The 27,715-nt window shown below is 45.2% G+C and overlaps 1 protein-coding gene across 2 annotated transcripts; it reads left to right on the plus strand.

Annotated features, from left to right (window-relative positions):
- Positions 1-2,026: 2,026 nt before the first annotated feature.
- Positions 2,027-5,366, plus strand: LOC125506481. Of its 2 annotated transcripts, none has more exons than XR_007282671.1 (3): positions 2,027-2,552; positions 3,116-3,398; positions 4,975-5,366. XR_007282671.1 is itself a non-coding variant. In XM_048671290.1 (3 exons), exons 1-3 carry the CDS (start codon positions 2,113-2,115, stop codon positions 4,976-4,978), a joined length of 657 nt encoding a protein of 218 aa, XP_048527247.1. In that variant the 5' UTR covers positions 2,029-2,112; the 3' UTR covers positions 4,979-5,366. The 2 variants fall into 2 exon arrangements, 1 of the variants encoding a protein (XP_048527247.1); XM_048671290.1 differs by having other exon boundaries at positions 2,029-2,552; positions 3,186-3,398.
- The last annotated feature ends 22,349 nt before the right edge of the window (positions 5,367-27,715 follow it).

Consider the following 27,715-nt stretch of genomic DNA (forward strand, 5'->3'; position numbering starts at 1 on the left):
CCAACTCTCGAGGTGAGAAAGGGCAATGCACGGTACCGTAGAGGCTAGCAAATTGCGGAAAGGTAAGAGTGTGTATAATCCATGGACTCACATTAGTCATAAAGAACTCATATACTTATTGCAAAAGTTTATTAGCTCTCGAAGCAAAGTACTACTACACATGCCCCCAGGGGGATAGACTGGTAGGAAAAGACCATCTCTCGTCCCTGACCGCCACTCATAAGGAAGACAATCAATAATAAATCATGCTCAAACATCATAGCATAACGAGAGACTATACGTGCATGCTACGGGAATCACAAACCTTAACACCAATATCTTACTAATCACAACCGTTTACTAGTACCTCCCACATATTCCATCTCTATATCGCAAAACTATTGCAAGGAATCAAAAATACCATATTCAGTGATCCATAAGTTTTATGTAGGATTTTATGACTAACCATGCAAATGACCAATTCTTGCTGACTCTATAAATAGATATAAGTGAAGCATGAGAGTTTAATTCTTTCTACAAAAGACCATGCTCTAATAAGTATAAGTGAAGCAAAAGAGCATTCTACAAACAATGGTTTTCTATGTGAAGAGAAACAGGCAATCGAAACTTTAAATGATATAAGTGAAGCACATGAAGCATTCTATAAAGCCACACTCAAAATATATAAGTGAAGTGCAATGAGCACTCTATAAATCAACCACAGACTATCTCATACCAACATGGTGCATAAAAGTAAAAATGAAAACTAAACACAAAAGACGCTCCAAGATTCACACATATCACATGAACGAAACGAGAACGACAACATACCGATACTTGGTGAAGAAAGATGGGATGCCTTCCGGGGCACCCCCAAGCTTAGACGCTTGAGTCTCCTTGAATATTTACTTAAGGTGCCTTGGGCATCCCCAAACTTGAGCTCTTGCCTCTCCTCCTTCTCCTCATATTGAGACCTCCTCGATTTTTGATCACTTCATCCACACAAAACTCAACAGAAAGCTCGGTAAGATCCGTTAGTATAATAATCAAATCACTACTATAAGTACTGTTGAAAACCAATTCATATTTTGTTTTTGCATTGTAGCTACTGTATTATGACTTTTTCATGCCTTATACTACCTATGGAATCGATAATGCATCGAAAACAGAATCTGTCTTAAATAGGACAGTCTGTAGTAATCTGAACATTCACCATACCTCTGGTACTCAAAAAATTCTGAAAAATTAGTACGAAATAAAAATTTGTATAGAAATACTATGCAAAATTTTTAGAACCGTTTGATGTTCCAGTAAAAAATGAAAATTCATGCGCTACAATTAAAGTTTCTGTTCTTGCACCGCACATACCAACAAGCAATCTAATCATCCTAAAGGAAAATATTGGCACATTGTTTTTATAATACAATGGATTGTACAAGGGGATAATTATTTTGTGAGAATTTTCATGAAATTTTTTACATTGTTTCCATGAGCATGAACCACAAATGTTCAAGGTCGACCCTCACTTCTCCAATGCATAACTTCCAATCGCTTCTTGTGAAAAAGTTTTTAAGTTCCGTCTATATTTTTTTGTTTTTAAACTTTATAAAAGCACTCAACAGAAATAAATGACTCTCTAAAACTTTCGGGTTGTCTCCTTGGCAGCGCTTTGTTTAAAGCCATTAAGCTAGGCATAAAGTGCTCAAGTAATGGATCTACCCGGATCCCAAGGTATATCAAAGCCAATTTTAATTAACAATGATTTGGCATTTATTAGTAAGCACAAAGCAACATATTTAAAACAAAACAGAGGCTAGCCAACTCGCTCCGAGGGAGCTCCCTCGATTTCCTGCTTCATTGGCTGTTGGATGGTGGTCAAAATAGTCTTCTGCGTGATCTAGAACGTCGGATGATTGTGGTGCTCGTTTTCACCGCGTGGTAACCTCGCATTGGCTGATGACGTGTGGGCTCATGCGATGTGCTGGTTGGCTGGGTCAACCGTTTCGTGGTACATGCGCACCCTGTCCCTGCACGCCGCGTGCACGTCGCGCTGTTTGTGGGAGATCGTGCGAGAGCCACACCCATTGGTCACCGCCCCGCACAAACCCTACCCTTTCCAGTGCTCCCAAATTGATGCAGCCGCCTCCCCTCTCCCTCTCTTCCTCCCCCAACGCGCCGGCCGCCTCCACCTACCATACCGCATCCCCTCCCTCTCTTCCTCCCCAAACGCGCCGGCCGCCTCCACCTGCCATATCGCGTCCCCACTGCCGCCATGGCCTCTTCAGGAGGCACGCCCCTCCATGGTGTGAAGCAGTAGACCAAGATCTGAAGCAGGAAGAGGAGATCCAGGCACCCCAACGGTGGATGGATCGATGCGAGGTGACGACGAGCTCCTCCGGACGTGGGGGCAGCGAGGCCGGAGATCCAATCGGCGCATGCCCATTAGGGTCGAAGCTGCTGCGCTCCGGTCCCCAAGCTGCCTCCAGGCTCGCTTCCTCCTCCATCCTCGGGCACGGAGGCAAGGTTCTCCGGCGGCGGCGGGAACCTCCAGGCAGAGAGCGACCCCTCGTCAAGTAGGGGATCGATTTGTCCTGTAGCTTCTTTCCCCTCTATAAAGGAGATTTTTTTCCTTTGCTTGATGTGTTTCCCTCCTTTCAATTGTATGATTTTTAGGATGGGCCTTCCTATCCATAAGTTTGCCTTTATACTGCATATTAGTTCACTCTTTTGGGTAGATAACTAAACTCTTGCAACCTTACTAAATCATTGAAGTTGTCCTTCCCAAACCGAGCTTTGCTTTACAACAACTTGACTGCCTGTCTATTTGTGTAGTTTTCTGCATATTCATACGGCTCTGAATGTTGTTCCGTTCCTTGATAAATACATCGCTCTACATGGTTGATTAAAGAAGTTAACTCTTCTTCATAGCAGTTTTTCAAATGCCCTGATGGGACGACCCTAAACATGGATAGTTAAACTTGGTATATCAGCTCAAACACCTGATTGGTAAAATTGAGTTCTATTGGTCCTAACTGCTGTTCTAAATCCTTTAAAAAGAAAAAAAGTGATATACTAAATAAACTATCTACTCTATTATTTTTATTTATTAGTCTTGATTCCATCCATGTATTTATAGTACCCTGGGTAGCTGCAACAGTGGTGCTCTTTCTTTCTCTCTCTGTATGGAACTTCCGGATGGGATTTAGACAAGGAAAAGGAGACCCATGCGAAATCGAGCGTCCTGGTGGTGCCTCGACCAATGTGGGTCGACGGATAGCACCGGTGAGCGTGGTGCTTGGTGCAGCGAGCTGGATAGGCGGCAGGAGAGGTGACCATGGGTGTGGCTTGGGGAGCCCCGCACGCATCAAGCAACGACGAGTGCATCCAACGCCACCATGCTGCTGGTCCTGGGGAACAAGGTATTGGCATTTGTAGTTGTACAACACTAGCGAACCGGCAAGCGATGCAGTTGTTTGTTCCTTTCCCGTGTAAACTATGAACTGAATGGCTACTGTGTTGATGCATATATTTATATAATCGAAGTTTAGTTTTATTATGTCCATATCTTTGATTCTTTCTACTTTAGTGTGGTCTGAGATATAATGATTTATTTCATGTCTATCTCATATCTATTTATACTTTGTTTGGAAATTGCAGCATCCTCTCCTAACTGCTTCTAATGCACTTCATGGAAATAGCTTTTCTTTGCTGATGTGATTTGGATTTTTGCTCTACGCAACCATTTCCCGTGATTAACTTCAGAAGATGGCGAGAGCCGTTGGTCAAATTAGTTTGTTAATTTGATTCATATGCTTTGGAAAAAAACTATGTTCATAGATCATGTTGTATGCGCTTAGGATGCTCCCGTCTTTATTCATTAGATTCAAGCAGTTTGTTTGTGCAGCAATCTTGCTGCTGACATCAGATTTTACAATTTGGGGTGTGGGTTTTGCTACTGGTGACACCCCATGAATAGTAGCTAGTGCGTACATTTTCATAGATATTTATATCATACTGAGATAACACTCTTCTAAGCGGAATGTTTGTTTTTATATACTTCTAGATGCTAATTTACCGTTCTTGATTTTGGTGGGGATATTCCTTCATTTGCTTGGTTGGCTGTCAATGCTCACCAATTTTTTAATATCTCCCATGGCTAAATTTAGTCCAACATTTCCAGTATGTATCTTCTTCTACTATCAGTGTTAATTCTGCCATAAGCATATTACTCTCCTAGCATTTTTTTTCTTTCGATGAAAAACACACTTGTTCAGTTTTTTACTACATAGAAAAAGATAAGTTCAATTTGGTTTCTAATGTTCATGTCGGCCTTTGCCTAAGCAAAAAAAGGTAACCAGTTTATATTGTAATCTGGTTTTTAGTTTCTCTTTGATTCAACCTTTTTTTGTGTGCTGTCTAACTGTTAGATTGTCTGGAACATCTCAGAACAACCTTTCGTGTCCCCGATATTATCTTGTTTCCTGAACAATATTATTTTATTTGCTTTATCTGCCACCATGAATTCCTAGAGTTCCTTTCTCTCCTTCCAATTGACATTCTTAGATGTGATTCTATTAGAAATTTTGTGCCATGACAGAAGTAATGGTTGATTGCTCTGGTTTAGCCTTTATGTCAGTTGTTGCTGAGGGTCCGGTTTCTCATTTTTCAGAATTTGTAGTCGCAGGGATGTGTATAATATGGATAACTGAACTGGTGTTTAGGGGTTTTAGTGCAGGACTGCTACTTGCTTGGTTATTTAGATCAACTGGTGTTTAGAGATTTCAGTGCGAGTGATGTTCCAGTTTCGATTGCAGGGCTTCGAGATGCACCATGAGGATTGAAACAAGTCTTATATAGGGCTGCTAAATTATTATGCTTTTGGTCTTTTCTGAATTTAGTTAGCATAAATACTTCCAGAATACCTATTATAATATGGAAGTCTGTTGGTAACAACACTGATTTTGCCAATTTGTGGAACATGCTTCATTTTTGCAGGTAAAAGAAGGAAGAGAACATTGGAGAAAAAGGCAGCAGGACGGATTCTCTAAGCTTTCTCAAATGTTTGAACAATTAGAAGATAGTTACAATCATTTTTCTCTTGCCTTATTACATCTTGATGTTAATAGGCTTTGCAAGGTACTATGCGCCCCGTTCAAGGTTTACAGAATTTGCACCATCCTATTATAGTTTGTTCTGATGACATAATTGACCAGTTCTTCCTTGAGTAAATTAATATTGTGGCTGCTACTCCTTTGTGCATTGTTACATAGAGTTATATAATTGTGAAGGTGTGTACACATCAACATATAATTCCCACGATCCTATTACAGTTTGTTCTGACGACAATATTGAGCAGCTCTTACTTGAGTAAATTGTGCAGCTCTTCCTTGAGTAAATTAGTATTGCAGTTACTAAGCCTTTGTGCATTCTGATACAGCTCTACTAAAATACTACTTTCTTATGCCCATTTTAAACCGAGACCCAACTTTACATCATTTCTATTCTCATCCATTCTCCTGAATTTTAGTCTGCTTCAGCAATGCTATGACCTGACACTTCATGTATATATATGAAAAAATGATCGCAATTTTGTTGTTGTGATTTGGTCAATCCTTGGTGTTTCGATTCCTACCAATCTCTCCTTTGTTTGGCAAGTGATGCCACCCGAAGGGCTGCAAGTCCAAGACAACAACGGTAATATCCTTCGCATATTTGGAAGGCGCGGAACAATATCGTTTCAACTTAGTCAGGTGTTGGCCCAAGGATGTTATTTCTCGCTGATGTTTTATTTAATTATTTTAAAACGAGGCAAAAGACTTTCATTTTCATTGGCTTAGAATATAGTGAGAATTGCCTGGTTAATTGAGGAAAACCGAGCTAAAACCAACACAACTCAACCCACACAACATGGGTACCACCGGCCAACCTGGCCACATGCTAACAGATGGCTACACATGCGAACAATTGACAAATCCGACTTTGAAGACGAGCTTCGCAAGGGAAATATGCAGGACTTGCGCTGATCATGCCCTCTGTAGATAACCATTGAGTGTCTATCATCATCACCACCTGGACTCCCTCAGAAATCAACGCCCCCGAAACGGCCGCCTCGGCGAACAACATCGTTCACATGAATTGTAGACAACTTTGTTGCTGATGTGAATATCTCTGGATGTGATGTCTGTCATTCACATCTTATAGAATATATAACTCTGTGCTACCAAATTAGAATTTGTATATACATCTCATTATAGACAGCAAAATATACCATGTTTTTCCTACTAAAGAGGATTAGATTTGTTACATACATTTTGTTTCAAACAGAACTCTATGTTACCAAATTTAATTGTGTATATACATCTAATTGTTGATAACAAGCCCTGTTTTTTTCATATAAGAAAGATTAAATTTGTTGTCATATGTGCGTACCCGTAACTATATCAACTAAACCATGGATTTCTTTTCATTGCTAACATGGAATCAGCAAGTCTCTGCGCCATTTGGCACAACGGGTGGTTTAGTTGAAGGTTCTTGCAGCATGAAACTATTTTCATCGACAACATGTCTTCAGCAGGTCTCTGCGCCATTTGGCGCAATGGGTCAACTAGTATCATGCAATGATGAAGTCTAACTCTCCTCCTATGTATCGGCATGTCATAAAAGAACAATTCATGCACATCAAGTAAAGGCCAATACATAGCATAAGCAGTTTCTTGCAAGTTTATCGTGTTGGAAACATAGAGAGGTGGAGGTATAGTTCCTCTTTCATAATAATTGCAAGTAGGAGCAGCAAACATATGCATATTATATTCATCAAAATCATCATGTGCAATGGTAAAAGGCAACCCATCAATGTAATCCTTAATAAGTGTAAATTTCTTCGATATAGTGTAGTTTGGAAAATTTAAAAAGATAATAGGACTATCATGTGTGGGTTCAATAGCAACCATTCCATTCTTAACATCAGGAACTATAGCAAGTTCATCTCCATAAGCATAATTCATATTGGCATCTTGGCCACAAGCATAACAAGCATCAAGTTCATCAAAAAGGGATATCTCAAAAGAATTCAAGGGATCATAGCAATTATCATAGCATTCATCCTTCGGTAAGCACGAAGGGACATTAAACAATGTATGAGTTGAAGTGTTACTCTCATTAGAAGGTGGGCACGGGTAGCTAATCCGCTCTTCCTCCTTTTGTTCTTCACTCTCCTCATCATCTTTTTCATCCAATGAGCTCATAGTTTCATCATTTCTTCTTCCATAGATTCCTGCAAAATATCAATCTCTTCTTGGACAGTGGAGAAGTCCTCGATATATGGTTTAATATAAGCATTAGAAGAATAATTCGCATAGCAATATTTAAGTATGGCAAAATTTCCAGATTTGTAAAGAATCAATCAAAGAAGCAACTTCATAGGCACCCATAAAAGCAACAAATTCTTCAATTTGTTCAATATCAAAGTAATTATAAACACCCTTGGCATAAGAAGATAAGATTCCATTATCCTTAAACTCACATTGGAAGAAAAGGTGTTTCTTAGGGTCTTCGGAACAACAAGTAAAATCATGCATTTCACATAAATTCAAAGCATAGCAATACAAACTATTAATATGATGCCATGAAAAGTTTCCCTTTTTGATATAAGCGGTGTCGCACAAAATAAGCATGCTCATTTAATGATTTTTCCTCAACTAAGCTAGTTGGGTTTTCAACACGAGCACAAATGGATCGAAGATGATCCAAATAGAAAGCTCCAGTAGTATGATAGATTTTGGGTGGTTCTTCAACCATTGGTTTAGTAGGTACAACTAAATTTTTGGTATTTTGTGTTTTCGACCCATAAGTAGAGATAGAAAACAAGATCACGAAATTTATTGATAAAGCAAACAAGCACACACGAGAATATTCACCCCACGCTATTGCTCCCCGGCAACAGCGCCAGACAAAGGTCTTGATAACCCACAAGTATAGGGGGTCGTTTGTAGCCTTCCTCGATAAATAAGAGTGTCGAACCCAACGAGGAGCTAAAGGTAGAACAAATATTCCCTCAAGTTCTATCGACCACCGATACAGCTCTACGCACACTTGACGTTTGCTTTACCGGAAATAAGTATGAAACTATTTTGCAAGGATAAAACTACAGGTTTGCAAGAATAAAGCTATGAATAAATTGCAAGGTAATAAAAGTGGATAGCTTTTGTCAACAAGAAAGTCATTTGTCCCTAGTCAATCGATAACAAGTACCTGTAATCATTCTTGTAATTCTATATGAGGGAGAGGCATGTGCTAACATACTTTCTCTACTTGGATCATATGCACTTATGCACTTATGATCCGCAACTACTAAAGATCATTAAGGTCGTGAAACCCAACTGAGCGAGTCCTGGATTAGGGGGTCTCCGGACAGCCGGACTATATCCTTTGGCCGGACTGTTGGACTATGAAGATACAAGATTGAAGACTTCGTCCCGTGTCCAGATGGGACTCTACTTTGCGTGGAAGGCAAGCTAGGCAGTACGGATATGGATATCTCCTCCTTTGTAACCGACCTTGTGTAACCCTAGCCCCCTCCGGTGTCTATATAAACCGGAGGGTTTTAGTCCGTAGGACAACATACAATCATACCATAGGCTAGCTTCTAGGGTTTAGCCTCTCTGATCTCGTGGTAGATCAACTCTTGTAATACTCATATCATAAAGAATAAATCAAGCAGGACGTAGGGTTTTACCTCCATCAAGAGGGCTCAAACCTGGGTAAAACATCATGTCCCCTGCCTCCTGTTACCATCCGCCTTAGACGCACAGTTCGGGACCCCCTACCCGAGATCCGCCGGTTTTGACACCGACATTGGTGCTTTCATTGAGAGTTCCTCTATGTCGTCGCCGTTAGGCTTGATGGCTCCTACGATCATCGATAGCGATGCAGTCCAGGGTGAGACTTTTCTCCCCGGACAGATCTTTGTGTTCGGCGGCTTCGCACCGCGGGACAACTCGCTTGGTCATCTGGAGCAGATCGAAAGTTACGCCCCTGGCCACCAGGTCAGGTTTGGAAGCTTAAACTACACGGCCGATATCCGCGGAGACTTGATCTTCGACGGATTCGAGCCCCTGCCTTGTGCGCCACGCGGTCGTGATGAGTACGATTTAGCTCTACCGTCAGATAGTGTTCAAGAAATCGCACCGGCTGCCGCTCCGACCCTCAATTCGGAGCCAGTTGCGCCATCCATGGACGGGTGGATAGACCCCGCCACGGAGGCCGTATCCTCCGCGGTGATCGAGCCGAATATCGACCTTACCCTTCACAAGAGCCGTGTTGCCAAACTGCCGGATCCTTCCCCGGCCATGGACTCTGAACTATCTGCGCCCGTTCCTGTCGAATCCGATTGGGCGCCGATCATGGAGTTTACCTCCGCGGATATTTTTCAACACTTTCCCTTTGGCGACATACTGAACTCATTAAGGTCTCTCTCCTTGTCAGGAGATTCCTGGCTGAACTACGTCCGACAGGATTGGGATGCGGATGACGAAGAAATTCGCCGCCCACCCACCAGCCACTTAGTAGCCACTGTTGATGACTTAACCGACATGCTCGACTTCGATTCCGAAGACATCGACAGTCTGGACGACGATGCGGGAGGCGAAGAGGAGCCACTGCCCACAGGGCACTGGATAGCCACCTCATCAAATGACATATACATGGTGGACACACCCAAAGAAGGCAATGGCGACGGGACAGCGAAGGATGACCCCTCCAAGAAGCAACCCAAGCACCGGCGTCAGCGGCGCCGCTCTAAGTCCCGCCAAGGCAAAAGTGGTGATACCGGCACCGGAGATAATAGCACCCCGGACAGTGCCGAAGGCAACAACAATCCCCTCCAGCAAGATTTAGAGCAGGAGGATGGAGAAGCCAGCCCTCCTGAGAGAGTGGCAAATGGAGAGGCGGAGGATGATAATTACATGCCTCCCTCCGAATACGAGGCAAGCCTCGACGATGACGAATTCCTCGTGCCAGAGGATCCTATCGAACAAGAGCGCTTCAAGCGCCGACTTATAGCCACGGCAAATAGCCTTAAGAAAAAGCAGCAGCAGCTTCAAGCTGATCAAGATTTGCTAGCTGACAGATGGACTGAAGTCCTGGCGGCCGAGGAATATAAACTCGAACGCCCCTCCAAGAGTTACCCAAAGTGCAGGTTGCTACCCTGATTGGAGGAGGAAGCACCGAAACTTACATCCCCAGTGTATGACGCGGCTGATCGGCCACCTCGTGGCCGCGACAGAGAGGCATTCCAGCCAAAAGCTTAGCCCGCACCCCGACGCCATTCAAATAAAAAGGCATGGGGAAATACGCCAGACATGCAAGACGTCTTGGAGGACAAAGCAAAACACGCAAGATCGAACTACGGATCACGACGGCGCACCACTATGCGAGACGATAATCGTCACGCCGGATATAGTAAAAGTAAGTCTGGCCAGGCCGAACACAGCGGGCAAGACTCATTTGAGCTGCGTCGCGATATAGCCCAGTACAGAGGCGCCACACACACCTTATGCTTCACAGACGAAGTAATGGATCATCAAATCCCAGAGGGTTTCAAACCCGTAAATATAGAATCATATGATGACACAACAGATCCCGCGGTATGGATCGAGGATTTCCTCCTGCACATCCACATGGCCCGCGGTGATGACCTACACGCCATCAAATACCTCCAACTCAAACTCAAAGGACCAGCTCGGCATTGGCTCAACAGCTTGCCAGCAGAGTCCATTGGCTGTTGGGAAGATCTGGAAGCCGCATTCCTCGACAACTTTCAGGGCACTTATGTGCGACCACCAGATGTCGATGACTTGAGCCACATAATTCAGCAGCCAGAGGAATCGGCCAGGCAATTCTAGACACGGTTCCTAACAAAGAAAAATCAAATCGTCGACTGCTCGGATGCAGAGGCCCTAGGAGTTTTCAAGCACAACATCCGCGACGAATGGCTCGCCCGGCACCTTGGCCAGGAAAAGCCGAAATCTATGGCAGCCCTCACGACACTCATGACCCGCTTCTGTGCGGGAGAGGACAGCTGGTTGGCTCGCAGCAATAACATATCAAAGAACCATGGTACTTCGGATACCAAGGACGACAACGGCAGGTCACGTTGCAACAAACATAAGCGCCGCATTAACAGCGACAATAGCGAGGATACGGCAGTCAATGCCGGATTCAAAGGCTCTAAACCCGGTCAGCGGAAAAAGCCATTCAAAAGAAGCACTCTGGTCCCGTCCAGTTTGGACCGTATACTCGATCGCTCGTGTCAAATACACGGCACCCCCGACAAGCCATCCAACCACACCAACAGGGATTGTTGGGTGTTCAAGCAGGCCAGCAAGTTAAATGCCGAAAAAAAAGATAAGGGGTCACATAGCGATGACGAGGAGGAGCCCCGGCAGCCGAACACCGGGGGACAGAAGAGGTTCCCCCCACAAGTGCGGACGGTGAACATGATATACGCAACCCACATCCCCAAGAGGGAGCGGAAGCGTGCGCTCAGGGACGTATATGCGTTGGAGCCAGTCGCCTCAAAGTTCAACCCATGGTCCTCCTGTCCGATCACCTTCGATCACAGGGACTACCCCACTAGTATCCGTCATGGCGGATTCGCCGCACTGGTCCTAGACCCAATCATTGACGGATTTCACCTCACTTGAGTCCTTATGGATGGCGGCAGCAGCTTGAACATGCTTTATCAGGACACAGTCCGCAAAATGGGTATAGACCCCTCAAGGATCAAACCCACAAAAACGACCTTTAAAGGTGTCACCAGGTGTAGAGGCCCATTGCACAGGCTCAGTCACACTGGAAGTGGTCTTTGGATCCCCGGATAACTTCCGAAGCGAAGAGTTAATCTTCGACATAGTCCCGTTCCGCAGTGGCTACCATGCACTGCTCGGGCGAACCGCATTTGCGAGATTCAATGCGGTACCGCATTATGCATATCTCAAGCTCAAGATGCCAGGACCTCGGGGGTCATCACAATCAATGGAAACATAGAGCGCTCTCTCCGCACGGAGGAGCACACTGCGGCCCTCGCAGCAGAAGCGCAAAGCAGCCTCTTAAGGCAATCCACTAGTTCAGCGATTAAGGACCCGGACACCTTCAAGCGCGCCCGGAGTAATCGACAGCTGGACCGCCTGGCACGTTCCGAGCTCGCATAGAAATGCGGCCCCACCCCGGTCCCAGCCAAACGGCAAAATCCGTGCCATGCGTGCATAATTACGCATTAAAAATACCATGGGCACAGGTGGGGAGGGGGGCACGACTACGGCACGCTCCGAGACGCGGCTTAAACCTCACTAGGGGCTTCCCGCTTTGTTATTTTTCTCTTTCAGGACTTTAATCTCTGGAAACCTGTCCGGCAGCATGATTGCCGAACACATGATGCAGCAACCAAGGAGGCAGAAAGCTACGTCACACCACAGAACTCCCAGGTGGATTACGATAATGAGTGAAATATTTGCTTTAATACTATTCCTCAGCTTGCCCTTGGAAGGGACATGTCAAACAGTCCTACTTTTTGCTTATCGCACTACTTGTATCATTCTGCTTTAATGCACCTTTTTGAATAAACAAGGCATATCATTAAGACTATTATTGCGTTCTTCCTTTATATATATATATATGTTCATTCATGACATCTAGCACCCGTACATTCTGGTACGGCCAATACGCTAGGGGCTTAGGCATACCCCATAATACGGCGTGAGAAGTCCGAACACTTTCGACAGTGCGGCACCCCGAACTTATAGCATTATATGCATCAACTCCGAATCATGTCTTGGGTCAATAGTTGGGTTTGCCCGGCTCCCATGTTATGGTACCTTACGTTCCGCTATATCGGCTAAGGTAGCACTGGGAGAACTACTACGATTGTGCCCCGGTTCTGCTGGGCTAAGCACCTCAGTAGAGAGAGCTAAAACTAACTGTCATGATAAGGCGAGAGACTGGTCGCTGTTCGAGAGGTTTCAAGTCCCTAAATACTTATGACGCTTAAAGCGAGGAGTCGGCCCTGTCCGGCTTAAGGTGTGTATAGCGCCCCGAAATCGGCCTTCCGAATACTAGGGGCTTCGCTGAAATTTAAAATTATAGAATTCTATGGCTAAGTGAGAGTGATAACGCATTATAGTCCGATTGCCTTGTTCGTTGTGCTGAGCACCTCCCTCGAAGGACCCAAAAATGGGAACAAGAGTGCTCAGGTTTATCCTGAACACCCTAGCACTCGTGGCGTGGGGGCAGAAGCCGACGACTAGCTATCTCTCAGATTTGATAAACAGCCGAACAGAAGGCAATATTTTAAATTCAAACAAGCCTTGCATAGCGCATATGAACAAGTTTTCATAATACAGGATTACACGAGCAAGTTTATTCAAATATTACATCTTTCGCACACTCGTCTGCTACAAGACGGGCACCCTTCAGGACACCCTCATAGTACATCTCGGGGTGGCGATGCTCCTTGCCCTGCGGCGGCCCTTCCTTCACCATCTTCACGGCGTCCATCTTGGCCCAATGCACCTTCGCATGGGCGAAAGCTCGGCGTGCACCTTTGATGCAGACGGACCGCTTGATGACTTCGAGCCGTGGGCAGGCATCCACAAGCCGCCTCACCAGGCCGAAGTAGCTGTTGGGAAGGGCATCGCCAGGCCACATCCGGACTATAAAGCCGTTCATGGCCTGTTCGGGCGCCTTGTGCAGCTTGACCAGTTGCTTCAGCTGGTCGCTCGGAGGCATCGGGTGTTCGGTCCCAATATAATGAGACCAGAACAGCTTCTCCGTTGAGCTTCCCTCCTCGGCCTGGTAAAACTATGCGGCATCCAACACGCTACGGGGCAAATCTGCGAATGCTCCTGGAGAGCTCTGGATTTGGGTAAGTAACAAGTAATTTACTTTCACATGCTTGCTTTGCATATAGAATGCCTTACCCGCCGCTATCTTCTTCATCGCATCAATCTCCCGGAGGGCCTTTTGGGCTTCAGCCTTGGCACTCTTTGCACTCTCAAGGGCCGCGGCAAGCTCGGACTCTCGCGTCTTCAAGTCAAGCTCCAACGCCTCGTGCTTCGTCACGAGAGCGTGGAGCTCTTGCTGCACCTCGCCCACCCGTGCCTCTTGTTTTTCCCACTCGGTGCGCTCCTGGGCCGCTTTGTTTTCAGCCTCGGATAGCGCTTGCTTCAGGGTTGCCACTTCGGTCATGGCCCCTGGCAAATTAAAGATGATCCTGTCATTTTGCAATCGCATCCCTTTTATATATATATATACTAGGTATTACTTACCTTTGTTCTCCTCGAGTTGCCTCTTGGCAAGGCCGAGCTCTTTCTTGGACCCTTCGAGGTCCTGCTTCAGTACGGCGACCTCCGCAATCAGTGCGGCAGAGGTCAGCAGCGAAGCCTGCATACGCATATAGACATACTTATATTAGACTCCTACAGATATTAGTTGATCCTCTATTTGGCTTTTTCTTTTTGAACACCAAACAGAGCATCAGTGGCTACTGTCTATGCGGTAATATTTTTCCTATATTTCAAATACTTACCTCGAAGCCTGTTAGAAGGCTGGCACAAGCTTCAGTCAGTCCGCTCTTGGCGGACTGAACCTTCTGGATCACCGCACTCATAATAGTGCGATGCTCTTCGTCGATGGAAGCGCTGCAAAGCACTCCCAGCAGATTGTCCGGTGCCTCTGGCTGGACAGAGGTCACCGGTACGGGCGTCTTGCCCCTTTTGGAAGGAGGCCGCCTGCCCGAGTCCGGAACCACTGGAGGTTCCGGCGCAGTGTTCGGCTGAAGGCCGAACTCGGAGCCCTCGGGAGCCTTACCCCCTCTGCTCCCGGAGTCCGGAAGGTCGCCTTGAGGTGCCTCCGGGACTATCTCCCCTCGACCCGGTGCCTCTTGAGACAGCACCTCGGCATTGTTCGTAGGGCAAGGGGAGGTGGCGGTCGGAAGTGGATCGCTATCCATATCCGACGAGTCCAAGGAGCCACCCGACGAAGATACGTCGATACGGGCTTGGGGCGGTCTGCATAATCATATTCGGCGTTAGGAGAAGCAATGCGACAAAGGTATGCTATGAGTTACTCTGGTACCTGAATACTTACGAGTTCGCCAGGGGCTTGGCCCTGAGCAGCCACTCGTCTTCGGCGGTGGTGGTGGAGCAGTCCGGAAGGAGAGTCCTTCCCTTCTTGGACCCTTCGCCCCCCCGGTTGGGGTGGCCTTCCTTTTCTTGTCTCCCCCGGCTGGAGGGGAGCATCTTCATCTTCCTCCTCATCTTCGTGGGAGGAGTGCGTCGCAGAGTCATCGGATGATGAGTCCGATACCACCTGGCGTCAGGAACTCTTTCGGGTTCCCTTGGCCTTCTTCTTGGTCTTCTCCGCCACCTTGTAAGGAGCCGGAGTCAGCATCTCCGTCAGGAGAGCGTCCGCAGTGTCTTCGGGCAGAGGGGTCGGACAGTTGATCTTCTCCGATGCCCCCACCCAGTCCTGTCAAAGGCATGGGAGATCAGACCTCGCACGTGGTTAAGCTATGGGAATTAAAAATCCTACCAGATGTACAAAACTTACAGGATTTGCAGGGCGCTTCGCGCTTAGCCTGCGGTCCTCGGTGAGAGAGGGAGGAACCTCGGCGCCCTTGAACAGCACCCTCCAGACGTCCTTGTGCATCGTGTCGAAGAGCTCGCTCAGAGTCTGGTGCTGGGCCGGGTCGAACTCCCACAAGTTCAAATCCTGTTGTTGACACGGGAGGATCCGGCGGAAGAGCATGACCTGGACTATGTTGACAAGCTTGAGCTTCTTTCTTGCCATATTCCGGATACATTTCTGGAGTCCATCCAGCTCCACCGATGAACCCCAGGATAGGCCCTTCTCTTTCCAGGAGGTGAGACGCGTGGGGATTCCTGATCGAAACTCGGGGGCCACCACCCAGTTGGTGTCGCGTGGCTCGGTGATGTAGAACCACGCCGATTGCCACCCCTTTATGGTCTCCACAAAGGAGCCTTTGAGCCATATAACATTGGGCATCTTGCCCACCATGGCTCCACCGCATTCCGCTTGTTGGCATCCCACCACCTTCGGCTTGATATTGAAGGTCTTCAGCCATAGGCCGAAGTGGGGCCCGATGCGGAGGAAAGCCTCACACACAACGATGAACGCCGAAATGTTGAGGATGAAGTTCGGGGCCAGATCATGAAAGTCCAGCCCGTAGTAGAACATAAGACCGCGGACTAATGGATGGAGGGGAAACCCCAGTCCGCGGAGGAAGTGGTGGAGGAAGACTACCCTATCGTGAGGTTCTGAGGTAGGGACGATCTTCCCTGCAGCGGGCAGCCGATGCGCGATATTCGTGGCTAAGTATCCGGCTCCGCGCAGATTTTTGATGTGTCCCTCCGTGACGGAGGAAGCCATCCACTTGCCTCCCGCTCTGGACATGTTTGGAGAAGGTTGAGGAGAAGGATGTGGACTTGGGTGTTGGAGCTCGAGTGCGTAAGAACGGATGAGCAAGGAGGAAGAAGGCGTGGGTAGAAAAAGGTTAAACCTTATCCCTTTATAAGGGCGGCCGAAACTATGCGCCCCCACTAGCCTGGTAAAACTCGCTTATCCCTCAAGCGTCGTAATTGATGGCACGGTTGGGTTACCCACGCTCGTATTGATGAGAATCCCGTAATAAGGGGGACAAGATCTCTGCTTTGACAAGACGTGTCAAGAAACTGCCTCGCGTTATGTGCGGGGTTAGTTAAAGAAAAATGGTTTGAATAATCACTGAGCCATGGCATGATGTCATGTTGCCAAAACGTGTCAGCAGATTAGATTTGTGGAAATATTATTCTCTCTACGGTGGTATGTGGAACTTATTTTGCAGGGTCGGACACTATCCTTTTATTCAAACTCTTCTGTGGTGTATCCGGAGGAGGAACCCCCTTGCAATGCCGAAGACAACACTACGCGCCGGACTCATCGTCATTGAAGCCTGGTTCAGGGGCTACTGAGGGAGTCCTGGATTAGGGGGTCTCCGGACAGCCGGACTATATCCTTTGGCCGGACTGTTGGACTATGAGGATACAAGTTTGAAGACTTCGTCCCGTGTCCGGATGGGACTCTACTTGGCGCGGAAGGCAAGCTAGGCAGTACGGATATGGATATCTCCTCCTTTGTAACCGACCTTGTGTAACCCTAGCCCCCTCCGGTGTCTATATAAACCGGAGGGTTTTAGTCCGTAGGACAACATACAATCATACGATGGGCTAGCTTCTAGGATTTAGCCTCTCCGATCTCGTGGTAGATCAACTCTTGTAATACTCATATCATCAAGAATAAATCAAGCAGGACGTAGGGTTTTACCTCCATCAAGAGGTCCCGAACCTGGGTAAAACATCGTGTCCCCTGCCTCCTGTTACCATCCTCCTTAGACGCACAGTTCGGGACCCCTACCCGAGATCCGCCGGTTTTGACACCGACACCAACCATAACATTAAGTATCAAGTCCTCTTTATCCCATACGCAACAACACACCTAATCGGGTTTAAGCTTCTGTCACTCTCGCAACCCACCATAAGCAAATCATGAACGTATTGCAACACCCTACAGCGGGGGGCCCTGACGTTTGCGCGAGATGGAGGGCACCATAGGACAGCACCATAAATAAAAATATACAATCGTACCAATGGGGGGTTGTGGGCCCCCATTTGAGTTGATTCCACCTCCCAAAAATCACATATATTACAAAATAATTCTCCGTAAATTTTTATCGCGTTTGGACTTTGTTTGATATGGATTTTCTGCGAAACAAAAACATGTAACAAACAGGAACTTGCACTAGGCACTAGGCACTAGATCAATAGGTTAGTCCGATAAATCATATAAAAAGTTGCCAAAAATATGTGAAAGTTGTATAATATTGGCATGAAACAATAAAAAATTATAGATATGACGGAGACATATCACATGGTCATCCTCATCAGAATAATATTGATCACTAGAGCGAGTCTTGTGATGTTTGGAGGATACCTTTTCTTTCGAAGCCTTGGCCATGAAGCAGTAAGCAAGAGATTCGTCGTCACTTGAAGGATTCCCAAAGAACTTTGTCGTAGCAGAGGAGGCACATGCTATGCCAGCCATGCCGGAGTCGGAATCCTCATCAGATTCTTCTTCTTCTTCGAAACGTGACGATTCTCCTTCTTCTTCAGAATCCATTTCCTTGCTGATGTAAGCCTTGGCTTTGTGAAAAGTATTCTTGCGGTTGGAGGAGGACTTGGAAGGATTCTTTGAGGAAGATCTTAACGATGATTTTGAAGTGGAGCTCTCCTTCTTCTTGAAGAACTTTGTTTTGTTCTCATCATCGGAGTCATAGTTCTTGCTCTTGCTTTTGCCTCGATGATTGCACGAATCATATCTCCCACTAGCACAAATTTTAGCTTCCCAAAGAGGGCAGTCCGAAATGAAGTGTCCAGGCTTTTTGCACTTGAAGCAGGTGTATTCTCCGGCAGGTTTGGAAGATTTTGAACCCCCAGAGTTGTTTGAACTTCTTTTCTGGAACTGGCTCTTCTTGTGGAAACGTTGGAATCGTTTCGTGATCAGTGCGAGATCTTTGCTGAGACATTCCGGATCATCTGAATCTTCCTCGGCATTTCCTTCTGAGGAGGAATTAGCCACAACCTTGAGAGCATGATTTTTGCGTTGAGTTGAGCCATACCATCTCTTTTCTCTTCTTCCAGTTCCTCATGTGTGTTCAGTCTTTCCATGACATCAGTAGAGTTGAGGCTTTTGAAATCAGGATGCTCTCGAATCATCAGAACAAGTGTGTCAAATGAAGTGTCAAGAGATCGTAGAAGTTTCTTCACAACCTCATGGTTAGTGATATCTTTGGCACCGAGTCCTTGAAGTTCATTTGCTATGTCATTGAGGCCATCAAAGGATTGCTGGCAGATTTCATTTCCAATTTGCTTGAAGCAATTGAACTTCGCCCGAAGAGTATCAATCCGGGTCTCTTTTTGAGATGAAACTCCTTCATTGATCTTTTCGAGGATATCCCATGGCTCCTTTGCAGTCTGACACTGGCGATACGAAGGAATTGAGCATGAGAGAGATGGCCACCAATTTCATCTTCGGCTTGAGCATGTAGTTGAATGAGCTTCTTTTCTTCATTGGTAATAACTGTGAACCCGATATGCACCACGTTCCACATATCATCATCTATAGCTTGAAGACGGATCTTCATCTTCTCCTTCCAGAAGGGATAGTCCGTCCCATCGAATATGGGAATCTTGATATGCGACTTGTAGTTCACTAAATACATACTTAAACTCCTCGTTAGACTAAAATGAGCAGAGTCAAGGACAACCTGGCTCTGCTACCAAATGTAGGAACGAAGTATGTCTACCAGAGGGGGGTGAATGGGAGTTTTAAATTTTCTCCAGAAAACTTAAATCTATCAGAACCCAACAGCGGAATAAATGATAAACAAGCTAGAGGGACTACAGCGAAATATCGAAGGGAAACTAAAGCATGCATCGAAGTAAATTACATGAATGTAATGCATCAAAAGTAAACATGAGTGACAGAGGTAACCGAAAATGCTCGATGGCGACAAGGTATTTGTTCGACCACTTCGTCCTTCTGCACAAGGACTACGTCTGGTTGGAGGGGCTATGACTTAACACGGAAGATAAACTCTCTTCACCATATTCTCCTTGATAATCGATTCGCCAATCGATGCTGATTACTCATGGTAGATACTTGAAGGCGATCTCCAAATCTTGACAGACTTCTTCTTTGAGAACCACAATCACTCTTGATATTTCGTTTGGTATTCCCTTTCTACGAAACTCAAAAACAAGGAAAAAACAGAAACTGACACTGGGCTCTAGGTTAATAGGTTAGTCCCAAAATAATATAAAATAACATATTAATGTATATAAAACATCCAAAACAGATAATATAATAGCATGGAACAATCAAAAATTATAGATACGTCGGAAACGTATCAAGGATCCCCAAGCTTAATTCTTGCTCGTCCTCGAGTAGGTAATTGATAAAAACAGAATTTTTGATGTGGAATGCTACCTAACATATTTATCCATGTGAATTTCTTTATTGTGGCATGAATGTTCAAGTCCATAAGATTCAAAACAAAAGTTTAATATTGACATAAAAACAATAATACTTCAAGCATACTAACAAGGCAACTATGTCTTCTCAAAATAACATGGCCAAAGAAAGCTTATCCCTACAAAATCATATAGTCTGGCTATGCTCCATCTTCATCACACAAAATACTCAAATCATGCACAACCCTGATGATAAGCCAAGCAATTGTTTCATACTTTTGATGTTCTCAAACTTTTTCAACTTTCACACAATACATGAGCGTGAGCCATGAACATAGCACTATAGGTGGAATAGAATATGCTGGTTGTGGAGAAGACAAAAAGAGGGAGATAGTCTCACATCAACTAGGCGTATCAATGGGCTATGGAGATGCCCTTCAATATATATCAATGTGAGTGAGTAGGGATTGCCATGCAACAGATGCACTAGAGCTATAAGTTCATGAAAGCTCAAAACAAAACTAAGTGGGTGTGCATCCAACTTGCTTGCTCATAAAGACCTAGGGCAATTTGAGGAAGCCCATCGTTGAAATATACAAGACAAGTTCTATAATGAAAAAATACCACTAGTATATGAAAGTGGCATAATAGGAGACTCTCTATCATGAAGATAATGGTGCTACTTTGAAGCACAAGTGTGGAAAAGGATAGTAACATTTCCCCTTCTCTTTTCTCTCTCATTTTTTCTCTCTTTTTTGGGCCTTTTTGGCCTTTTCTCTTTTTTTATTTCCTCACATGGGACAATGCTCTAATAATGAAGATCTTCACACTTTTATTTACTTACAACTCAAAAAATACAACTCGATACTAGAACAAAATATGACTCTATGTGAATGCCTCCGGCGGTGTACCGGGATGTGCAAGGAATCAAGAGCGACATGTATAAAAAATGATGAAAGGTGGCTTTGCCACAAATACGATGTAAACTACATGATCATGCAAAGCAATATGACAATGATGAAGTGCTACCTCTTGAGCACTGCGTTGGTTTTCCCCGAAGAGGAAGGGATGATGCAGCAAAGTAGCGTAAGTATTTCCCTCAGTTTTTGAGAACCAAGGTATCAATCCAGTAGGAGGCTACGCGCGAGTCCCTCGTACCTGCACAAAACAAATAAATCCTCACAACCAACATGTAGCGACCCGACCCGAATGGATCAAGTCTCTGTGCTTAAGTGTCATCCCTGGATCGGTATGCTGACACACACAGTACTCGAAGGATTTATAACAGAGGTAAATCACATGTATAAAGTATCGTAAATACTATTACCTCAATCCATATAGCGGAAGCAACAAGGTTGAGTGTAGAAATCGTAACCCTAACGTATCACTTACTCGTCGTAAGATAATCCTGCAACATGAGACGTTGCAGCCACAGAGGGTCAGTACATTGAATGTACTAGCAAATTCACACCATAGAGAAAATGATGAACAATGGTTATCACTATATGCATATTTGGCTGGTGGAAAAGCTCTATGGTTATAAGGTTTTTGCGAAAAGCCAATTTTTCCCTACTGCAAAGGAATACATTTTAATTAACTAACATGGTGGTTGTTGAACATTGAGAATGGTTGACAGCATTCTCAATCCCAATTAAGTAACATCATTAAACCCAACAATATTCATTTAAAGTAACGTGATGAGATCAACAGGATAATCCAAGAACTAGATACTCAAGATGTCCATAACCGGGGACACGGCTAATCATGATTAGTTTGTACACTCTGCAGAGGTTTGCGCACTTTTCCCCACAAGACTCGATCGCCTCCGTTTGGTTTCTCGCACTGCGGGGTGTTTGAGAAGACGGATGACCGAGACATAGTCTTTCAGAAGCGCTAGCACCTTACATGTGGGTAGACCGGTACACCTACTTTCCCCTACATCTGCTAGTCTACCCGTAAGAGTTCGCACAACTTAGTCAACTATGCCAGAGCCCATAATGGCTTGTGGCTGCACACGGAAGTTTCTAGTATGAATAATCTCATGATCCCTTTGAGCCTGGGTGGCGGTCCAAAAGAAAAACAGGCAAGTCCTGGAATACCCAGGTGCCTAGACAGGCAAGTCCTGGAATACCCAGGTGCCTCAATCCACCCAGATGTGTGTTTAAGTTGCCACCTTAAATAAACCATTAATTAACAATCTCACATCTGTCATGAAATAATCTCAAAACCCAATCCACGTCTACTAGCATAGCATGGCAATATAAGCATAACGTAATAGTAACTCCCAAGGGTTTGATAATAAACAGGTAATAGGTACTACCTCATCTACTTCCCATCCCACAGTTTAATTAGATCCTAATCATGCAATGTGTGAAGATTGATCTAATGCAATAAAAACTGGGTATGAAAGGGGATATGATCAAAGTGTGAACTTGCCTGCAATGTTGATGAAGATGATTCGCACTCAAAACTCTTGATAGATCTACTCGTCACACTCCGGTCAATCTATCGTAAGCAAGCAATAGTAACCACACATAAGCAGTCACTCAAAAGATCAGAAAGAACGAAGAAAACAATTCGGAAAACATCAAAACAAGCAAAATAACTCTTGCAACATAAAACTATTTCTAACAGTACCAAAATTATATGCATTTGGCCTTATCAGAAGGTTTAGGTCAAGAGCTTCGATTCGCAAAAAGAATCAACTCAAACGGAGTTACGGATAAAAAGATATGATCAAAAAAAGTTTGAATTCAAATCTGATCTAATTCAATTTTTAAAATTTTCAAAAACATGTTTGAGTTGGTTTAATGGATAGAGGAGATCAAAACGAAGAAGTGGGCGTTGGTTTCGTTGGATTTGGGCAAACGAGTAAAAAGTAATGATCGTTTGAAGTTCAGGGACTAATCTGTGAAGAAAGTATTCACATCTAGGTCCCTGGCCGAAAATAACAGAAAAAATACTAATTTACGAACGTTCACTCCAGAGGCTAAACCAGTGAGCGTTCTCTAAATATACTGATCGGGGTTTTTAAAAGAAAAACCGACTACTAAAACAAAAACCTAAAAAAAACCGGACCGGGCGGTTCTTACCGGTTCGATCGGTTTTTTGCCGAAAACCGGCAGTGGTCGGCGGCAGCGGCATATCGGACCGCCGAGCTCCGGCGAGGCGGCACGGGCTCTGGCGGCGAGCAGCAGAGGCGAGGCGGCGCGCGGTGAGGCAGCGGAGGGCGGCGCGGAACGGCGCGGGCGAGGCAGCAGCAGCGGCGAGCTCCGGCGGCGCGGGCAGCGTGATGCGGTGGCGGCGGCGCGAGATGCGGCGCGGGGCGGTGTGGAGAGAGAGGCGGGGTCCGGGGCTCCGGCGGCGACGGCTTTATAGGGGAGGGGAGGAGAGGGCGGCTTGGGCGAGGGGCCATGGAGAGGCGGCGGCGCAACGGATTCCGGGGAGGAGTCCTGGTCGGGGACGACGGGCGAGGCGGCGCGGAGCTGGGCCTTGGCCTGGCTTCGGCTGGGCCGGTCCAGTTGGTGGGAAGGTTTTTTTTTATAAACATTTTTTTCCAGAGAACTATAATAATAAAAACAAAATAACTAAAAATATTATATAGGCATATAATATATCAAAATTTTTAGAAAAAGATTTCCTACGACGTGAACATTTTTCTAGCATTAAATAAAATACACACAAATTCTAATAATTCAAAGAGTGCTACTGGTCTATTAAAATCCAACAAAAATCATTTTAAAAAATACCAAAATGATTTCAAATTAATTTTTCTCCAATTTTCTAATGTAGGGAATCATGTTACCCTAATTTCCATATATTTTATTTTTGGAGAAAAATAATTTGAATAAAACTCAAATAAATCCAAATTGAAAATAAATTCAAAAGAACTTTGAATTTAATTCTTTGAAACTCCCAACTCATATTTCATATAATTTGAAGAAATCATTTTATCTTCTCTCATGAAAATCATTGAGTTGCATAAAGTTCCAGAATCGGAAATATTTCAAATGAAATTCAAATATTTTCAACAACCCTTTTCATTTAATTTAAATGGAAGAAGTCATATCATCTTCTCTCCGGGGTTTTGTGTTTGAAAAGAATTTGAATTCATGGAGATCATAAAAGCAAATATGAAAGTTTGGGAAAGTCCTTTTATTCCCTCTCATTTAACTTTCAAAAGTTTCGAATTCACTCACTTTCAGACAATCAATCAAACAATCCATCCAACCTATCTATTTATTATAACATTCCAAAATTTAGAATTTCGGGATGTTACAAACCTACCACCCTTAAAATGAATCTCGTCCTCGAGATTCGGAGAGGCTAGAAAGAAATAGGTTAGGGTTTGGGGTCTCCTCAAATTCCATCAATCATCACCGGGGTCTGGGATGCTACCACCCTTAGAAGCATGGTTACTGTTCCATCAAAGCTCATATACTCCATCCTTATTCTTGACAGTGTCGGTCTTCTCAGATCCTCGGCAAATTCCTTCCCTGGGCTCTTCCAGTAGTGGCATAACCTTTTCCTCATTTCTTCTATCTTTTCCTCTTGGTAAGGTTATTCTGAGATTGGGTCTTCTTAGCTGATGGGTCGGGCGCCAAAACTAAACAACTATCGATATCTCATGGTGGTCAACAATTTATGGTTTCTCTTGCAGGAAATGGGTCTGGGTAGCGAAAAAAGGCCTGTGTAGTACAGTACAACCTAACATGGTTACTCAACCCACATTCAGCGACGCTGAAAAGGCCCAAACAAGGCTTCTGTACAACTTTTTGAAGTCACTGAGCTCAATTAATAACTTAAGAAAAAAGTTAGATTACAATGGAACCTAATTAAAAGTTGTCACGAGCAAATAAATAATTCAACGGGTCCCACTTGTGCGTGTGTGTGTGTGTGAGAAAGAGAGAGAGAAGAGATATAGAGAGAGACCCATCGGCCGATGCTCGTAAATACATCTTTCAGCCATATGCATTGCTGATGCTCAGTAAAAACTTATATAGTTGATACAATCATATAGAACATCATAGCACACTAAACTTGCATACAAAAATTTCACGCAGACGGCACAATCAGGATGGAAGCAGTGGATCGCTACGGGAAGGGCTATGTTGAAACCAACGAAGTCGTACATAACGGTTCATCGTCTTTATCAATGATGGGGAAATATCTTGAATGTTGTGCAAAGAAAACAGACAGACAACACAATAAGTTCTCCTAGCACATTAAGTTGACGTACAACCCTTTCTAAAAAAAGTTCAGGTACAAAATTAGAACAGGTCACAATCAAATGTACTGGCATATCAGTTCTTCACACCCATAGCTCGGATTTAACTAGTATCTGACAAGATTCAGTTGTTACCTCAAATTAGAGCACATCCAGGCAGCTAGCCCTGCCTCTTCTCCCAAAGAAGCAGTGGCCTCCGCCGCGCGATGGAGTAGGCCCTGTGACATCCATCGTTCCGAGCAACACGGGGAAAGTCTGACGTTGACTCCTGTAATGGACGTCGTCGACGGCCCTGGCACCAACGGCGGCAGGACTTCGATTGATGGATTGACCATTTCTTCGACATGCACGAACACTCGATACAGGTACATCCCTAACGTGGTCCGCGGCGGCCTTGGTGGCGACGAATAGTACAACCTTGGTTCCTGCACCGGTATCTCAACACCAATCACCTTCGGTATGGTGGGCGGCTTCTTCACCCATGCCATAACCGTCAGAGCCCAGCTGTCTGGAGGAACAAACATACTTACGAGCTCACCTCCAAGGTCGTTGATAAGCTCATTCATGGACTCGCTGTTCCAAGCACGTCGAGGCATGCCGTGGAAGGTAAGATTTGTTAAAAACTCAAGCTCAGAGGGCACCGAGCCCCATCCTGGGTGCCACCGATCAAAGCTCACCAGCGCGCCATCATAGAACAAACACCGGGAAGATTCGAACACACGACTGCAGTCGAAAGTTGTCCGGAACCTGACGAAGAAATCAACCGGTGGCAGACAGACTTCGACGAGCAAGTCACTTATTTGGATGCCATGCGCAATGCCAAGAGCTTTGACAAGGTCATCCGGCGAGATGGGAGGCCGGTCGCCGTTGATGGTTACCATCAGCACTTTGCCGACAAACTTGTCGTCAAGCGCCGCCATGCCACTGTTGAGCGACAGCACGCAGCGACCGAAGGCAGGACGGACCTCAGGATCTCCGGCTCGGAGATCCGCGTTGACTGGCGACATGATAGTGCGCCTGAGTACAGGGAGTACAGGAGGGGGATTTGGGGGAACTGGAGTAGGAATCGAGATTCCAGAGGTGGGGGAGGGGCGGGAGACTGCGGATGAAAAGGTAGCATGAATTTCAAGCACGCGCCAATATGCTCTCGGTGTGCAAGCGCACGAAAACACCGGTGGTGCCCACATGTGGGCCTAAGAGTCCTTATTCATTCTTTTTTGGAGAGCCCGGCCTTTTTTTCAGGATCTTTTGAGAGCCCGGCCTGAGAGTCATAATTGACCTATTTGGCATTGCGTTACTACTCGGCCCATATTCAACGACACCTCACTGGCCCGAACAAGTGTACATCATCGAAAAGACACTGAGCTCAAATTATATAACTTGAAAAAAGGAGATATACTCTGAACACTGGAGAATGGTGATGCCCTCATTTAGCCCACCAGTAGTTCGAGACAATAAATAGTTCGAAACAACGATATATACAACATTCAAACACTGACTAGTGACTACTACTGACATAAACAGCAAGACATGATAGTTCATAAGAAGTCTTGCTACACCACCAAAACGCACCCATCTGTAGCGCTCAGACTCTCGTGATCCAGACGAGAATGACATTGTAAACAGAAGCAACTATTACATAGTAAGAGTGACATAGACGAGGATGACCAAATGACAAGGGATATGCATAGCAAAAGAAAGAATTACCCATCCAGAACCAGCAGCAAAGACAATAAAGTCATTCGAAGAGATGATCCAACACCATCATAATTTGCAGCCCCGCTTCAGCGACCAGTGATCCGGAGACACCAGTACTCCACCCTTTCGATGCAACAACCCAATTACCTATCAACCTGAAGGCTCGAACCACATCACTGCCTGTCGTAATTGAGACATCCAAGGATCAAAGTTAATCCGGATGCCTTTGTCATTCTCACCTTCTTTTGGCTGCAGGCTGTATCATTGACAATCAGGGGAGTTTGCTCCCGAACTCCTAGGGCTCGCCGTGTAGACACAGTTTTCCATAGCAAACAGAGCCTCTCTGCCATCAAGGTCCTTGCCAACAGTGATCGCCTGGTTAATCGGATAATTGAGTCCGAGAAACAGAGAGTGTGAACCAAGGCTGTTTACCCGCCTCCAACCAAAAAATCCTAAAGGCCCCAACAAGCTGGTATCCTGCTCATAGACGTAACAGCCACTGTCCGGATACTCATGTATTACACGGTGCTTGTATACAGTGGGGTTTTTGCAATATAACTTTTCCGGCTCATGTGTTCGAATGATCATCAGTCTTTTGTCGTCGTCTGATCGAGCGAGGAACCAGCTATGCTTCCCTGTTTTTGGCAAAGGTGGTGTGATTACAAAGGGCAGTAACTGTAGGGACACTGCATCATATCAAAAAGGACAGGCATTGTTAATGTAAGATCAG

The sequence above is a fragment of the Triticum urartu genome, chromosome 1 (assembly GCF_003073215.2).
Source record: "Triticum urartu cultivar G1812 chromosome 1, Tu2.1, whole genome shotgun sequence".
NCBI lineage: Eukaryota > Viridiplantae > Streptophyta > Magnoliopsida > Poales > Poaceae > Triticum > Triticum urartu.